This window comes from Sceloporus occidentalis, unplaced genomic scaffold, assembly GCF_023333645.1.
Source record: "Sceloporus occidentalis isolate IW3139 unplaced genomic scaffold, rSceOcc1.0.p SCAF_3, whole genome shotgun sequence".
In the NCBI taxonomy this organism is placed as follows: Eukaryota; Metazoa; Chordata; class Lepidosauria; order Squamata; family Phrynosomatidae; genus Sceloporus; species Sceloporus occidentalis.
In genome coordinates, this window is record NW_028316983.1 from 153,102,678 (window position 1) to 153,121,723 (window position 19,046).

Consider the following 19,046-nt stretch of genomic DNA (forward strand, 5'->3'; position numbering starts at 1 on the left):
GTACTACTGGCAGAAACCAATAAAGGCCTGGAGCAATTTATGAAGAAGATCAAGGAGGGAAGTGCCAAGTAAGGTTAATAATAAGTAGGCTTAATGTAGAACATTAGAAAAACAAAAATAATGACCAAGAAGATCTATAAGAATTCATCCTAGATAATGAGAAAATTGAAATAGTCAAAGAGTTCCCATGCCTTGGGTCAAATATTTATCAAAATGAAGACAGCAAACAATTAATCAGAAGAGGATTGGGAATGGCAGCTATGAAAGAAATGCACAGGATCCTAAAGATATAACTCCAAACACTAACGTGAGAATTGTCCAAGCCATTGTATTCCCCATCCCCATGCATGGATGTGAGAGCTGGATAGTGAAGAAAGCCAAGAGATGAAGAACTGGCTCTTTAGAGATGTGATGATGAAGAAGAGTGCTGAAGGCACCATGGATGGCCAAGAAGACAAATAAATGGGTTCTAGAACATATTAAGCCCAAAGTCTCCCTGGAAGCCAGGATGACTATAGCACTTTGGCTATATCATATAAAGCCATAAGTCATTAAGACAATGATGCTAGGAAAGGTAGAGGACAGCAGAAAGAGAGGGAAACCTCATACCATACAGTTAAATTCAGTTAGGAGGGGCACAGGTCTGAAACTGCAAAAACTGAGCAGGACAGTTGAGGAGAGGTTGACTTGGAGATGTCTCACCCACAGTTCACCATGAGTTTGACTCAAGGGCAGTTAACAACAACAAAATCCAGTAAAGCAGACCCCCGCTTTTTATAATAAAGATAATGTTCTCAAAGTATTAAGTGTGTCTTTAAGTTGTTGGCTAGATATGCAGGTAGTCTGATAGGAAATTCAGCCCAACACCATCCACACAGTCCTTATTCATCATCCTATTCTGCACAACAAGAAGATGCCTGGGAGAAACTACTACTGCCTAGGTTATCTGTAATCTTCATCTGTTGAACCACAGGGGGACTCCTCAGGTTAAAATATAGGACACCTACCAAATAGAACCATTATTCCAAGTTTTTACATAGCTGTATTCCACCCTTAGATGGATACTGAGTTTATCTTAAAATGTTCAGTTTGTTGTCAATATGCCTAAAAGTAAAGTACTCCTCAGGGATTTTGAAAGGTCATCCTATCTGAGTGTTGGAACATAGTTTGAATTATATTTAAGAAAACACTGCCACTTAATTCAACTGTGATTGCCTAAATTGTCATTTCTCCTTTCAAGTCTGATTTGCTGAAATTGGCTTTTCTTGTAGCCTATATCTAGGAATTCCAATAAACACTAATTTAAGATGTCAAACTGAGATACATCTGCCAAGCTGACATTGCGCATAGTTAAAAGTATATAGTTAAAGTAGCTACTCAGCATAAATTGTTTCAAAATGCTACTGAAAATAGTTACTGTAAATTAAAGTGTGTGAGAGACAGAATATTATGAATATGACTTCTGTAAACGGTCCACACATTACTGTCATTTTGAAAAGAACTTTCTATGTGCACTCATTCAGAATTGAAAAAAGATATTTTTTTTCTGCCTGAGAAAGATCAGCAGATATAGTGAGCCTGTGTCATACGCGGGGTCGCTATATGCGGCTTTTAGATGATGCTGAAAGCAGTGCAACGGAACTGGCAATGGTGCGTGCACTGTGCCACACCACATGCATGAGACCCATTATTTTTAATGGGGCTCAAGCATACGCAGTATTTGCCTTATGTATGTGTGTGGCGGGGGGGGGGGGGGGGAGAATGGATCCCCTATGTAAGGCAAGGGAACATTTTATTATCTTCCACCCATCCAAGTCAATGTATCATCAGCAACTAAGGGCTGAAACACACTGACATAAAAAGCTGGCTTCCAGCTGGCTTGGGTGCTTGACATACAGATGATACACACTCCCAAGATGCCCAGAAGCCAGCTTCAATCTGCCTGGCTGCTCACATGTGGGCCGGCTTCTGTCCACTCCTGCGACATGCCATTTACAGGCCGCACATTGCCTGAGAGTCTTAAAGCTGGCTTCTGGCCTTGATGGGCAGGAAAAGCCACCTTTTTGTTGCCTGAAAAAGGAGTGACTCTTTGCCACTCCTTTTCTGGGCAGCTTCAATGTGGATTGGGGAATGAGGTTGCTGCAGCCCCAATCTGCCTTGGGAAGGGGAGCCTGTTCTGTCCCTAAGTCAGCAGTGTGTGTGTGTGTGTGTGTGTGTGTGTGTGTGTATGTATGTGTGTGTGAAAGCAAGGAATAAATTGCTACTATTTCATGATACCATATATCTGAAGTGGTTGCCTGTTCTGTCTAATGGTAGTGTTTCCTCATTAGCATGTCAGTTGCAACTGAATATTTCATACATATGGGCTAGCAAATGATCTCATATATAAATTACTAGAAATGTGATGAGTCGGGGTTCTCTGGGACCATCTATTAATGTTGTACTTTCTTGGAGGGATTTTTGCCTTCCTTTTCCCCCAAAAGATTCAGATATAGATTTCATTATCACTTATCTCTACCTCTATTACAAGCCCTTTTTCTTGAAACATGATTTTTGGTCAGCCTTGCTCTGACATTCCTTCCCTGTCAACAGATACAGGCCTTGTTTCTATTCTTAGTTGAATCAACAGTAGAGCCATTGAATCAGTTGGATTTACCTACATGTTGACTAACATTCAAAAACCTCAAAATGACCATAGTGATTTTATGTGGTTCATGTGCCACATTTTCCATATCCCTATTATAAATTGCTTTTTCTTAGAGGGTGAAAAATGAAAAGAAAAACTCCTCACAGCTTTCTGCCATTCCAGCACTTTGGACGCAATAGCAAGTACATTTCTATACCACTCATCAGTGAATTAACACTCCCTAAGTGGTTTACAATGTGTAAGCCAATTGCCCCCAAGAAGCTGGGTACTCATTTTTTCCAACCTATGAAAGGTTGGAGGACTGAGAGGACCCTAAAATATGAAGAGGTCAAATAGAGCTCCATCACTGACCATGCAGATGTATGACCTTGTTCAGCATTGCTTTCAGTATTTTGGTACTAAATGAAATACTTGGAAAGACCATGAAGTTTATGCTGTGCTTCCATATGCCATTGGATTGTGAAAGCCATATGGTAACCAATGGGGTGGAAAAATATTGATTACAAACAGGAGCTGAGAAGATATTTACAGCAATTTTATTACTACTTAAATGCCACAAATAGTCTCTTGGGTGCTATTTAGAAGTCATGTAACCTTCAATCTTTTAAAAAAGCTTTATATATTTTATGTGGTAATAAATTATACTTACCAACTACAGATTTTTCAGGAACACTGGCTGTATAAATGTCCTTGGTAAATTTAGGTTCGTTGTCATTGATATCATGGATTTTAATGATAAATTCCGATTCTGGCTCCACTTGTCTACCAGTATTTCTGTCTATAGCCTTGGCACGGAGTATATACAGGGACTTTTCTTCTCTGTCCAGCCTTTTTGCTGCATGAATATCTCCTGTATTTTCATCTATAACGAATAGACTGCCAGCCCCATCTCCTGTTAATATGTATTTTAAATTTCCATCTCCTTTATCTTGGTCAGTGTGCAGCTTCAGGAAAACAAGAGAGGGTGGGGGAAGAAAGAGAGAAGACTCCATAAATATATGCATAGTTATTACAGACCAAATCTCTCAGCACATATGAATAAGCCTCCACAAATCTTGCCTGTAATTGAGGTCACCAGTGGTTATCTTCCATCTCACTGTTGGGGGAAAATTACAAAACTAAGAATTTCGTCACACATGCAAAATAACTCTAAATAAATTGATAAAATAGACAAGAGGGCGGAAGAGATAAGATGGCCATATTTAAAGCTAACAGGATGACAAAAGTAGTATAACTCTTTCCTCCCACCCCACAGATATTCAAAAACTTGTCTTGTGGAAGAAACCTATCAATTTGATTTCAGTAAGATAAATAAAATAAAACCCATGGTAAGAATTGGAGAACTGTGCTTCAAAAGTTTCACAAGGGCTTTCAAAGGACATTTGTTGTGAGAAATTGGAAGCGACTATCATTCTTGTTGTGTGCCTGCTATCATTGCTGTTGTGTCTTCTGACTCACGAGAACCGTAACATGAACCTATCACAGGGTTTTCTTGGCAGGATTTGCTCAGTGATTATTTGTCTGCAGCTTCTTCTGAGGCTGAGAGAGAGTGACTTGCCCCAAATCACCGAATGGGTTTCCATGTCCAAAGGTAAAAAGTAAAGTTTCCCCTTTTGACGTGATTGTCTAGTTGTGTCCGACTGTAAGGAGTGGTGCTGATTGTCAGCCAGCATTTTCAAAGATGGCACCATGGTCATATGACTAACATGACTGCACAGAACACCATTACCTTTCCACCAGAGTTGCACATATTTAGCTACTTGCACATTTACATGCTTTCAAACTGCTAGGCTGACAGAAGCTGGGACTATTGACAGGAGCTCATTGCGTCCCATTGGACTTGGTTCTTGAACTGCTGGATCTGCTGACCTTGCAATTATCAGAATCAGTGTGTTAACCTCTAAGTCACCACGTCCCTTCCATGGGATTCAATCCTGCTTTCCAGAGTTGTAATCCAATGCTTAAACCCAGGCTCTTCAAGCTACTATTAGAGAACCAAAAATTCAAAACATCTTTGGAGATGCAGATTAGACACATCTCTGTTTTGTATTGAAGCTCATGTCATAGTGTGCAGAGGCAAATTAAAGTCTAAAACTTTTGCCAGGTATTCTTGCACACTATAAAATTTTATTATTATTATAAAATGATAGTCTTGGGCTTGTGTATGCATGTGGCCAAACTAATCTTAAACAAATAACTATATAGCTAATTTTCAGAGTCCCTAGGTTAAATATTTTGAATGTAATGTCTGCCTCTCTAAACCTAAATGAACCCTGACACTGCTCCAAGCAAGCAAAAAACACACATGCAGTGCACACTGAAAAATGAACTATCATCGAATTAACCATTTTGACGTAGCACATTAAAACAATTTGTGAAGTATGTAAATGGACACTTTCAGAGACAGTTGTGGGCTAGGAGCTAAATTTGGTCTATCTGGATCCATGAGATTTTCTGCTCTTTTTTCTTCATCCCACTCCAGTTGCTTTCTAAAAGATGAAAAGATTGTGAAGAAAATGACATCTATGGCATACTGGCTATATAAAGTGCTACACAGAACACCAAACTTGGACTAGATAGATCTAGGCTATATCTACACTGAAGAATTAATGCAGTTTGACACCACTTTAACTGTCATGGTTCAATGCCATGGAATTCTGGAATACATCGTTTTGTGAGATATTTAGCCTCTTCTGTCAGAGAACTCTGGTGCCACAACCACAAATCTCAGGATTCCATAGCATTTAGCCATGACAGTTAAAGAGATATGAAACTACACTGACTCTGCCATAAGGCAGCTGCCTCAGAATAAAACCTTGATTTGTTGACAAAGTCAAGTGATCTTGTGAAAGGTAAGCTTCTGCAAATCTCCACATCCAATGATCCTCTGCCCCTTCATCCTGGATTTTGAAGATTCAAATTGCCTGGTCTTATTTTTGAAGTTCAGCTGATACTTTCAGAATCATCGCATGCTTGTAGCTGCTACTGAGTCTTCTAGTGAGTGTTGTTGATGCCCAGGCTTCCACATCCTTGAGTACTTTTATGTCATTTTCTTCCTTTTGTGTTGTCAATGTGTGTGCTCCCTGCACATCTACTCATCCCTAAGGAAAGCAAGTTGCCACCCACATTGCAAGAAAGTGACAGAATACTGGCATCCAGCTTTTATATAGATAATTATGTAATCTTTCTTTTTCATTAGTAATAAAGGCTCGATTTATATTTGACACAGTCACTGAAAGTGATAAGACATGGAACATATGTTTAAAAAATTCTGTAAGTAAGAAGACTTAGAATTGATCGATGATATATCAGCAAATGTTTGGATTACTCAAGTAAAGGGACATTTCTAAAGATAATGGTGTGGATACAAATGGGAGGACAGTATTGTATATGATTAGAATATTGGACAGGGAAGTGGGAGATCAGCATTCAAGCACCCACTAAACCACGAAACTCACTGGTTGGCCTTGAGTGAGTCAACCTCACTTTTAGTCTGCCCCATGCACATGATGGTTGGGGGATAAAGTGGGGAGGAGAGCTATATATCACATTGTGCTTGCCAGAAGAAAGGTGGGATATAAACACAGCCAATATGCATGTAAAAAAATATTCAAAATAGATCTGTTTGAATCAACAAATCTATGGATTAATAGTCCTCACAGCCAGATCTCCCCCCCCCCCCCATCACATCCACTCTGATCACTGGAATAACTGAGTCATCTCTAAACCTCTCATTGATTTCACTCAGTATAAGCATGACTATATGTATGGATCTAACATATAGATCAGTTTCTGACATAATCAATAGGGTGGTTATGTATGTTTATCAATATTTTCAGATATTTACTTCTTTATCCTGCCAAACGGACTCTTGTTGTTATGCTACAATAAATTTCACATTGCTGGTATAGCTGCATTAGTCTATTATTATTTTATTCACACCCATGCCCCTGAATCCTACCAAGTCCATAGGCAGGGCAGTGGCAGTGGCAGAGGAAGAGATGGGGAAGATTAGAAGGAAGGAGAAGGATGAGTAGGAAAGGAGAAAAGGAGGACAAGCAGCAGCAGTGGTGGCAATGGAGCGGGGTAAGAAGAGGAGGAGAAAGAAGGAGGAGGTTGGGAAGAGGAGGTGGAGAAGGAGGAGGAAGAAAAGGGGGAGGAAGAGTAGAGGGCGAAGAGGAGGAAGAGGGAGAAGGAAAGAAAAGGGAGAGGAAAAAGAGAAAAAGCAACGACAGTGGTGAATGGAGAAGAGGAGAAGGATGAAAAGGAGGATGAGGAGGAAGCCCCTTGCCATGATGTGAGCAGTGAGGCTGTCTTTTTTTTGGGGGGGGGGGGAGTAAGTGCCATTGTCCTCAATGATGATACAGCTGCATGGCCACACCACCATTGAATACTATGGGATTTCAGCATCCACAGATGTTGGTATCTGCGGGTGGATCCGGAATGGATTCCCTGTGGATACCGATGGCCCACTGTATAATCTTCTTCTTCCCTTTGGAGATTGTCACATCCTTGTTCTCCTTCTCCCCGGCTTCTTCTGCTTTGTCTCCTGTGTTCCTCTTTTTAATTTGCTTCTCTAATTCTTCTAGACAACCAGGGATCTCCTACTGTGCTTCTATGGGCCCAGTAAGATTTAACTATGTGCAACATAACTAAGGGTAAGCAGATCTTATTTTAATAAGGGAAAGATGCTTGTACTTTCACATGGACAATCAATTTTCACTCTGACTCAAGACACCAAGCTGGTGGTTGTACTTCTTCCAAGGCCATGTGGTGGTGATGAGGAAGGCAGACAAAATCTTCAAGCTTCATGTAGTCTTCTCTCCAGTGCCTTATTTCTTTCATAGCTGCTGTGATTGTGACATTTTTAAAATATATATATATATCCTACAATGTCCTGGCATAGTCATCCTGGCATAATGCACCTACAAGATTGTGACCTAGAAATTTAACAGTTCTTCACCCAACCTCCACAGATCCTGCTCAAAAATAACTGAAAAAGGAGGAATCCTTTCAATTCTGAGGCAGCTTTTCACCAAACTGATCCCTTGAGCGGCATTTTTTCTAACCAATAATTCCATATAGCATTGTTTAAATTGTTTATATAGTTCTGTTTATTGTGCTACAACCAATTCAATGTGCATTATACTTTTATTTTCCTCTGTGGAGCAAGCTGATGTGCATGAAAATTTCTGTTTACAACTAAATACCAAGAAAATGTAGCCATCATGGAAACTTGAAGACTTGTTGGCTTTTTTATTCAGTACGCCCTGGGTGTCACAAGGGACAAGAGCAGGGAGGTTAATGACATTCCTAGATACAACTAGGACTGGAAAGGCCATTGTCTGGTTCATCTGACTTTGGCATGCATTGATTCTCCTATGTTTCTCTATTGCTTTCTATGGAGAGTTCATAGTGAAAGCATGGATCCTTACCTCTAGGAATTCCTACCTCTAGGAAAGGGTGAGAATTACCTTTCCATTTCTTTCTGAACAACATTTGTTAACATTTGTAAATTTCCTCATGTTTTTGCTTTACAACAAGTTTATTGATTAGTCAGCTGGCCATATCAATAGAATACTAAATACAGTCAGAAAATTACAGCATATAAAAAACAAGATAAAAATATCAGAATGTCTGCGTACATACAAAGATAAAATTGAGTCACACTTAAAAACTCAAATAAGGGGTTAAAACAGATGGAAAGAATTTGAGATTAAGAATGTTAAAATGTGGGAGAAACTGAAACCGATCCCTCTCCCACCCAAGCATTATGCTTTGAATGTCTACCCAGGTCCAAGTCCTTAACTCTTAAAATGCTGACTTTGAATCAATGCACAGTCGACCATGATGGTAGAAATTTATGTTGCTGGGTCTTTTGGCATTATTGTATTTTGTTTTCCCAAGAGACTTATGATTGTTAACACTTATGTGGCAGAAATATACAACATGGACACCCTCCATGCTGAGAATAGATTGACATGTATAAGGCAGATAGAGTTTTTCAAGAGTAACCGAACCTTTGCAAATTTCTTCATATTGAGGGTTAACAAAAGTACCCAGATTTTTGGTTAAAAGCCCACAAGTCTCAACATCAATCTTTTCTATGCCAATTCTTTTTCATTCCCTCCACTACATCATTTATTTAGCTTTTCCAACTCCAGAATATTCTCTCCTACCTTACTAGGTAGTAAGATCCTCTCTCACAGTTTCCATATTCTTTTACTCAAATCCAGGCAACCATATTTTCATGAAAAGCATTTGCTTATTATGCAATTGATGTGCTGGATCATGGCAAGTCTGGCCAGCGTATACCGTACTTTTTCCCCATTCCGAAACACCTATTTCAAAATTGCACTAAATTGTTTCTATTTGCAGAGCTCCTGTGCAATGAATGACTGCAAAATTGTAGACGTTCACCATGTATAACTTTCCTGGCAATGAGAGTCCACAAAGTTTGCTTGAGGTTTCTGAAGATACCCAACTGTGGTTTTGCTCAGCACCATCAACCTTTGTTACTATAGTCTCTCAGGAATCATCATCCAGATATATCTAGGCTTTCGGTTTTGTGGGCACCTTCTTCACCAGCAGCAGCAATCCTTGGAGCTAAAGGCATTCAGAAAGCTATTCTCCAAGAGTAGGTAGAAATGGGTAAGAAAGAAGACAGGGGTCTAGGTCTTGAGAGATTTACAGAAACCGCTGCCACAACTTCTGCAACCTTTTTAGCTGGACTTTCCCCCCAGTCTAGGAAGAAATGGGCCTGAAAGAAGTCCAAGGTCTTGGTCAGTTGTGGACAATTTCTACAGGATAGGAGAAATCTTTAACACTATACAGTCAAGAGATATAACCTTTAGGGAAGGTGCAGTATTTCCTATCTGTAAAATGGGAACAATCATGTTGACCTGAGGTCAGTGTAAGGATTATGAAATAAATGTAGGAAATTGCTTCTTAAATTCCTCCTCCCCCACCAAAAAAAGAGAAAAAAACTCTCAAAAATGTCAAGTGTTATGAGTCATTATACTACATAACAATAGAGGATCACAACTAAATAATATGTCTACATAACACCTTTCCTCTCAGAAAATAACTGGATTCTGTTTCAAAAATGAAGTTCAGAAACATTTGTCTCTGAACAATAAATGTAGAGAAAAGACAGATTAGCCTGGGATAGCAACAGCCAATCACAAGCCAGCTGATGTCGACCAATAGGATGCTGGCTGGGGAAGGTTGAAAATTCCGTTGTGGCAGTTGGAATTTCATTTAGGGTTTAGACTCCAGAGAGAGAGGGTCTTGCTGAGTCCAGAAAGGGATGTGTTATTTGAGAGTTCCAGAGAGGACCTAAGGTTAAAGTCCAGAGTTGAGAGGCTTATAACCGAATAGTTGCTCCAAGGCAGGGGGTTATTGATAGGGAAATAACCTGCTAGTTATAGTTAGCCTGAGTGGCAGGATTATCTGTTAGGCTTAGAGAAGCTAAGCAGGAAAAAAGACAGTGTGAGTTTCCAAAACTGTAACAGTGGCTGGATACAGACCACCCATTTGGGGCAGGCTGTAGCCGCCCCTTTGAGCCATGTATTGGGGCCAGGGCAGCCACAGCAGCAGCCCAGAGGGCCCAGTCCAGCGTTTTTCAGGACCAGGGAGGAGCAGCAAAATGCCGCTCCTCCCTGGTCCCAAAAAGGGGTGTCCTTGGGGCTTCATGCACCAGGACACCCCGGGGAGCTGCTGCCAGGAGAGAAAGGGGCCCCTTTTCCCTGGCTTCATTCCCGCAGCCGTTTGGTGGCTGCAGGAATGAGGCGCTCCCCAATAAGGAGCTCTGTTTTGGAGCTCCTTCCGGCGCCACTGAAAGGGCAACCCAAGCACCCTGTAGTGTCGTAGGGACATCACGCCCATGCTGGGCCATTTGGCTGTGGCATGGCCGTGATGTCATAATGGTGGTGCCCATGTATACAGGGCGCTGCCATTATCACACAGCTGTGATGTGCTAGGGTTGTGGGGCGTGCGGTGGCGCCACCCTCAGGCAACCCTAGCATGTATCTAGGCCAGCACAAAGTGCTGGTCTGGAAAGCGCCATTGATGCTCTGTGGACAGTTGTTAAGGAAACTGATATTGTAACATAGGCCCAATACAGAGCGTCCTAAAAGGATGCTCTGCTGGTGCCTCCTTTTCCACCGGTGGGAAGCCGCAGCGGATAAACCTCATGGTTTCCCACCGGCAGAAAAACAACCTACAAAAAATGGTGCATCTGTACAGGGCGGCGCCATTTTGATGTAAGGAATACGTATTGGGTTGCAGGGCGTCTGTAAGTGACGCCCCGAGGCAACCCTAGCACGAATTCCTTACGTGCTAAAAGGCCAATCTGTACTGGGCCAAAGTTAACATTAAGAAAGAAAACATATCATCTGAAATAAGTAACACGAGGTCCATAAACAACAATTACTTTATTTACATTTATTCAAGAAAGCTTTGTTTGAAACATCTGTTCAATGAAGTCCTGATTTTATTTTAAGCAAAAGCTTGTCTGAAATTTGAATTGCATCCACATTACCATATTACCACAATATCTTTAAAACAGAAATTTTGAAAAAGGTCTGCTTCAGTTTGGGGTTCCCAAAGTCACATAAGTATTTGTTTTGGTGGCAGTTACAAGAGAGTATGCATCACATAAACCATGCTTTTTAAAAATAACTTAATAGTTCCCTTTAAACAAACTCATTTGATAGTACAATCCTATACATTTTTACCTAGACATGAGATTTATTTATTTTATTTACAGTATTTATACCCCACCCTTCAGCCCTAAAGGCTCTCGGAGTGGCTTACAATTATTATTATTATTATTATTATTATTATTATTATTATTTAGATGATTCTATCTATCTATCTATCTATCTATCTATCTATCTATCTATCTATCTATCTATCAATCATCTACCAGATCAATGGGTCTCACTCCTGGATTACTGGACACAGTCTAAAAGGAAAAGTTAGTCTGAAAGGAGGCCTTATTCTTTCTTCCTCTCTCTTCATCCCTCCCTCTTTCTCAGCCATACAAACTTTGACATTGCCTTCTCAATGTAAAAACGTTTAAAAAATGCAGTTACAAAGAATAAAATACTGTCAGTTGTGGAAGAGAACAGAGGCAGCAGCTTTACTTAATACATAGTTAGGATATTCTAGCATTTATGGTTGTGGGATGTCAATTTAATCCCTTAAAACCAATGTCATGTTGCATGAATACACATTGTGTATGTAATGCAGAGGCTGATGGGTCATTCTACAACTTGAAATCTCAGGGATCTAAAAATGTGATGTCAGTTATCATCCTGACTTCATTCATTGATCAAACATTGTGAAAAACTCTAGCAGGCTTGTCTCCTGCAAGACAAGTAAGCAGATTATTGACTGCATATCTCAGCTTCTAAAAGGGGAAATATTTACTTTTTAAATAAAAGCTGGGAATTCAGGTCATCCAGCACTATAAATAGCTGCCTTGGAGAAAGATGGGTTATGAATCCATTAAAGCAAATAAACAGCTTACTTGCTGTTCACCGCTATGATCTTTGGAATAGCGGTATATAAATAAAAACAAAACAAAACAAAACAAAAAAAAACAAAACAAACACCAGATGGCATAACAAGAATGTAGGTAACATCAGACAATGTGACACCCCGAACTTCTTTTTCCCCCCTTTCACAGTGATTTATTTTTCCTTCCACACCCCTGCTTTAGCTTTTCTTTCCATACATTAGATAGCAATAATTTTCACAAACATAAACACACACACCCATTTATACAGAGTCAGAACATGCAAATTTCTTACAAGAAGGTAAGATCTTTAATCTAGCTGAAGGGGAAGAAAAGTGAAGGTTTTAAGTGGAGCTTTGAAATTGCTTTAATCAAATATCTAATATTTAAGCGAACTACAGTGGGCTGTCCACATTCACTGGGGTTAGGAGCATGGCATACACATAAAAGTAGAAAAAACACAAATTAAAAAAAAAAACACCACATTTTTGTTTACTTGAGAGAACAACTCTCTAGGAATCTCTAGGTCCTCCAGTGTGACCTCTTCTGGAGCTTGGCCATAGAGTCATGCAGGAGGACCTAGAGATTTCTAGAGAGAAGATATTAATCAAATCTGTGAATAATTAAATCAGTGTCAAAGCCATAAATATGGACTGAATGGAATCTGGCTTGGAGTGATTTATACCACAACAGTATTACTGTTATGCTTGTTTAGGTCTTGGATGGAAGACAAGCAGCCTGAGTCGCCACACAAAATAAATAAACAAATACATAAAATAAAAGCTGAATTTTATTGAACATGTATTTTAAACAGATGTTACTTGAATAATTTCAAAATAAACCGCTATTGGCTCAGGCACTTGTGTTTTTTAGTACAGTTGGTAAAATGACTTTTTGAATGTTAACTATGTTAGAATTCTTCAATATTCCACAGAGTATCAATGGCGCTGTACAAACGGGCCCTACGGGGCGCCGTCATTACGTGCGAGGGGCGGTGCTTCCAGACATGACTCACCCCTCGCACGTGACGAGGGCATCAAAATGGCGACACCCTGTACATACGGGCACCACCATTTTGACGTGATGGACGGCTAGTGTCCACACATCCCGGCGCCTTTGTGATGCCGCAAGTGTGCCATTGGCACCTTGCGGCATCACAAAGGCACCATAAGAAGAACCCGCTTTTTGCAGGTTCTTTTTGCTCTGTGACAGAGCCGTGTGGTTTGTCCGCTGAGGCTCCCTCAGGGAGCAAACCAGGGCAGTGGGAGGATGCCCTTTTTGGGCGGTCTGTATTCCTCCATAGTTACTAATTCTCAAGGACACTGTCCTTTCCTACTTATATTCCTAGCCTACAAGCTAATAGTATTGCCACTCAAGCTCCCTCACTTTATTATTATTATTATTATTATTATTATTATTATTATTATTAAACTCCCTCACTTGGAGTAACTAACTGGTTAGAAGTCCCTCACTCTAGACTTAAACCACAGTTCCCTTCTGGAACTCCTAAAGCCTATGTCCTTCTCTGGACTCGGCAGAACCCTCTCTCTCTGGAGTCTAAACCCTAACTGAAATTCCAACTGCCACAACAGAATTTTCAACCTTCGACAGCCAGCATCCTATTGGTTGACATCAGCTGGCTCGTGATTGGCTGTTGTTATCCCAGACTAATCTGTCTTTTCACTACAAAATCCACCAAATGAGAGAACAGCAGAGGTTATGTTGTCATGAGTTGGAAGCCAGGTTTCAGCGAGAGCAAGAAGATGAAGAGATTTAGCAAGAGAAAGGTCATGGACTGTCGTTGCTTTCCAGCCAACCGATCAACAGTTCCAACGAGAGCAACTGAAAGGGAGCTGAGAACAGGAAAGACACTTAATGTAAATCAAATTAGGAGAAATAGTAGGAGCCATAGAAGAAAATAAATTAACAAGAAAAAGATCAGAAACAGATAGCAAAAGAAAAGAAAATATAAAAAAGCTAGAACAGTCAATAGTCCCTAGTATTGCCAGGCTCAAAACAGTTAGACTCAATGAAGTCAGTAATAACCATCCAACATCAAAGAACAATAAGCTGTTAAATTAGCGCAATAAAAGGCCAACTCAAGAAACCAAGTTGCCTTCAAGTCCGTTGTAATGCCTAATATGAATGAAGTCAATAATCAATATAATAACAGGTTACTTGGAAATTGTGAAATCAATCAATCAATCTGCTACAATCTCTCTTGTTGTTTGAAATAAGCTAGGATAGTTGCAAAAGAGAAGAATGAAAGTCAGCACTCTTCATCTGCTATAAGTGGTAAATCTAGAACCCAGGCTAATGGAAAGCCAAGTGGGAGCAGTTTTAAAGCTGCTACTGCTACCAGACACTCCTCCTGACTGTTGGGATGAAACAGTTTTAAAGCCAAACATTCCTCCTGGCTGCTGGTTTGTACTATATATGTATGTTAAACACACAGCTGACAACTTTTTCTAGCTGTCACAATGAAACATGGCAATGCCAAGTGTATGCGCGGGGAACCCAGTGAAATAACTAGCAGCATGAATATTATTTCCTTCTTGCATGTAAAATAGATCAGAATGTTCATGTGCCATTGTACATGAAATTTTAACAGGTAGGCCTGAGTATGTACAGTTGGCCTTTCTTATACACGGATTTTTTATACATTGATTCAAGCATCCATGGTTTGAAAATGATCAAAAAAAGTATAGATTTCAAATATCAAACCTTGCTTTTCCATTTTTTATAAGGGACACCATTTTGCCATGTCATTATATTTAATGGGACATGAGCATCCATGGATTTTGTTGTCCGGGGGGGATCTTTGAACCAAAACCCCAGCGTATAACAAGGATCCACTGTATAATCTTTTGATAATAGTCGTACAGCTATGGAGACCTTGCTACATAATTTGATCAAATTTTAAAACAAATTGTGATATGCAAAGCAGAAAAAAAGAGACACACAATGTAGTCTGTAATTCATAAGGTTATGTATACGAGGAATACTGTGAACTGAGAGGTGTTAATTAGTAATATATTGCACAATGAAATGAAGATTCAGTCCACATCACCACACATAGAATTTGCCTTTCTCCTAGAAAGAATAAGGGAACAAAACCAAACAGAAAACAAATGCTCTCTCATCAATAATATAATCTCTGGTCTATATACCATCATTCCAACATTTCAGATAAAAATATGGATTACAACCTTTGTGTTGTTTATAGCTTTTATTAGCCAATCTCCACGCCTCCATAAGATAAAAAGGAAGATGTCACTTCCTTCATATGAGTCAGGAATGATGTAACTTGGCCCTCCAAACACTTTGGCTTACAATTCCCATCAGCCACACTCATAAGGGACATTGGTCACCGATAGTTGGAGCTGTAATCTAAATATTAAAAAGGCCAAAGATTTCCCACTCCAATCCCTGATATAAAATCTAGAAGATATGTGTCTTTACATTCATCACCACCACCCACTTACCACAAATGTCAACATCCCTTGCTTACTGCTAGCTATGGCATTCCTTGCCATACAATCCATCATTGCATTATCAGGATGTGAAAATATATCCACACATTTAATTTTCCTTGATGGAAAGGGGTGTTTTGATATATCCAACACTCTATCTAGAAAATGGCTAATCACAGAGAAATTTTCAGAATGTTCATTTTCCCCCTGAAAAACCAGTTTGCCCCCTTTGGCCTTTATGTTCCCTCTTTAACACAACATAGTGAGTTTTGATCTAGTTTTGTTTTTGCACAAAAGTAACTTTTTTCACAAAAATGTCCCAAAATATGAAAATCACTCTATGTGTGTGTGTGCGCGCATATATATATATATATATATATATATCTCACTCTGCTTGGAACATACAATTCCAGCACCATGCTGTCATCTGGACATCACCCTGCTCACTACTCACCGAAACAAAGGTTCCAGTGTAGCAGAGCAATGACTGCTAAAGTTCTGTTGTTCTTTCCTTGCTCATTCAGAAAGAAAATTCCACCTGTTTCATTATATCTGATGAGTTGGGAGATGAAGCCAAGACGAGCCACATAGCACTATTTAGGAGGCTCCATATGTATGATTCTAAGGAATTGGTGAGGGAGTTGAATTGACTCTTGTGTAATGGCATTATCACCACTGCACAATTGTTATCTTTACTAATGCCAATCCAGATGGTTGTTTCCTCCTCACTCCCTAGCTGTGACCACCTCCCCGGTCTCCCTTATTCTGCATCCTCTTTCTGTGTTTGCCTGGCCTCCCCTTTAAGTCCTATCTAAACAGGCCCCACCTCTTCCAACTCTTCAGGCCCAGGGTCCTTCTGTCCTCCCCTTGGGGCCAAGACAGTTGCTGAAACCCAAAGAGCTACCTGAATACCAAAGCCATTTTAGAAGTGGCTCCCTCAGCAGCAAATGAAGACAGGATTTTACTATGGTCCTAAGAAATAGAGACTATTACAGTGGGTGATATAGGATACATGTACAATTTTGGATCTCTGATAAATCTGTCAAAATAACATCATCTCAAAGCGTACACTATCTACACAGGATTGGTGATGGACATTCTGGCTCTCTTGATCTTCTAATTTTCCCCTTGCCACATCTTTCTGTCCTGATCCCTCAGCAAGCAGAATTTTTACATGCAACAGTTTGGAAAAAAATTAATTTCTTACCCATCCCTAAGATCGTTCATCCATCTTATTTGTCCAAGCTCAAAGGAGCTTCTGATATAAGTTCCAGCAAAGGGGGGGGGGGGGGGAAGAGGAGCAGAAATCATTCCAGAGAAGAATGATCAATGTTATATTCTTCCTTTATTCTCAAATCTATTCAAATTAACTTGCATTTTTTAAAATGATTAAAGGATGGGAAAAAATTACATTGGCTAAGAGGCAGAACCAGAAACATAGAATATTTCCTAATTCAGTCCAACAGGGGAGGGATCTTAAAAGGAGTAATGATTTTTAAAGGTAAAAGTAGTCTAGATGTAACCTACTGTAGGGGGCGGTACTCATCTCTGTTTCTAAGACGAAGAGCCAGCATTATCCAAGGATTGCTCTGGTGGTCATGCGGCCAGCATGACTGCACCAAAGGCTCTTACCTTCCCACTTAAGTGGTATCTATTCATCTACTTGCATTTGCATGCTTTTCACCTGCTAGGTTGGCAAAAGCTGAGACTAGTAATGGGAGCTCACCCCTTCATGCAGCACTCAGGCCTTGAATTGCCAGCCTTTCGATATTCCAATCACCAGAACTGGCATCTTAACCACTAAGCTACTGCATTCCATGGAGTAATGATTAGTTCGGATTAAATTTCTGATAGCTAAAAATAAGTAGCTTGTCTGGGTTTGTAGTGGATGCTCTTAGTACTACATTCTTTTTAAATATTTTTGTTACATTTTTACATACAGGAAGATACTTGATTCAATAAATATAGTCTTGCGAGTTACAGAAAAGTTTTCTACAACCCACACTGCTCCTTTGTAATTTACACAAAAGATGGAGTTGTCTCACAGTCATTAAATATAATGCAATTAGATAAGAAGTTCCCCACTGAACCAGGAAAAATACTGCTTCGCACAGTGCCCAATTGGATGCTTCTAGAAAACCCAGTCAAGAAATCAGGAGAAGACTAGTAATGGGAAGGGCATCTATGAAACAACTAGACAAGATCTTAAAATGTAGATATACAAATGAACACTAACATTAGAATTGTCCAAGGCATTGTATTTCCCATTACCATATATGGATGTGAGAGGAGCAAAGTGAAGAAAACAGATAGAAAGAAAATCAACTCATTTCAGATGTGCTGCTGGAGAAGAGGATACTGTGGACAGCCAAAAAGAGAACATAGAAAACCTGAACTCAGCCCAGCTCCATCAGGGCTAGCCTGAAGAAGAAGAAGAGCACTCCCTCCAGCCCATCTGCCTTGGTCGAGGCCTCAGAGGGAGAGAAGAACTACTGGATCTCATCCCCTTTCTCACCACCATTCCCTTCTTCTTTTGTGTCATTCTGATGAACTAACTCAAAAACCAGCCAATCAGAAGCCAGAGACCCTAAGCCAATCAGGTGCTGGCTGAGGAGTTTGAAGAATCTGCTTGGCAGTTGGTTTTAGTCAGTTAGGGTCTGGAATTTATTTATTTAGGTATTTATTTATTTATTTGGAATCTTGAGGGAGGAAGCTGGTGTTCAGTTGGGGAACAGTAGAGTCCAAGATGTTTATCACACTATGCTCTTAAAGAGGTACTATTCCAGTGTGACTCCTCTAGCTGCCTCCTGTTGCATGCTGGGATTGGCAGTTTTAAGGAGCTGAACTTCTCTGCCTGAGAATTCTAAATACCCCTCCTTAAAACTGCCAATCCCAGCATGCAACAGGAGGCAGCTAGAGGAGTCAAAGTGGAATAGCAGCACTTTAAGAGTATAGTGTGATAAACATCCCTGAGAGGACTGTGTTCCAGAAGTTCCTGAGGGAACAGCATTTTGTTACTGTTGTTACTGGGGTGTTGATCATAGACCAAGAAAGGGTCTGATAGGTCCAGAGAGGGACAGTGTTAGTTTGGGAGTCTAGAGAAGAGAGACTCAGTGTAGCCAGACTCTGAAAGAGGGGTTTTGGTTACATAATTTCCTGAGGGATATTATAGCCTGTGTGGCTGAGTTATTAATTGGGATTTAAGAACAAACCTGTATATATGTAACCAAGAAAGACACAGTAACAGCTTCATGTCCAAGTTACCTTTTTCCATTCTGTTTTAAAAGAAACTTTTATTCTTGTTTGAATATCCACTTGGCCTGTTTTTTGAAATCAAACCACCCTACTGATCTTTAGAAACAAAGGGGTGTTGGGCCATCATAGGAGAGTATCTTGGGGCCCC

The 19,046-nt window shown here is 40.1% G+C and overlaps 1 protein-coding gene across 1 annotated transcript in view; it reads right to left on the bottom strand.

The window, feature by feature from the left end:
• Positions 1-19,046, bottom strand: part of CDH9 (cadherin 9) — a 166,044-nt gene that overhangs the window by 69,897 nt on the left and 77,101 nt on the right. The window contains exon 4 of the mRNA XM_089516586.1: positions 3,297-3,591. Coding sequence (XP_089372712.1) covers positions 3,297-3,591 — 295 coding nt within the window. The remainder of the gene's footprint in view (positions 1-3,296; positions 3,592-19,046) is intronic.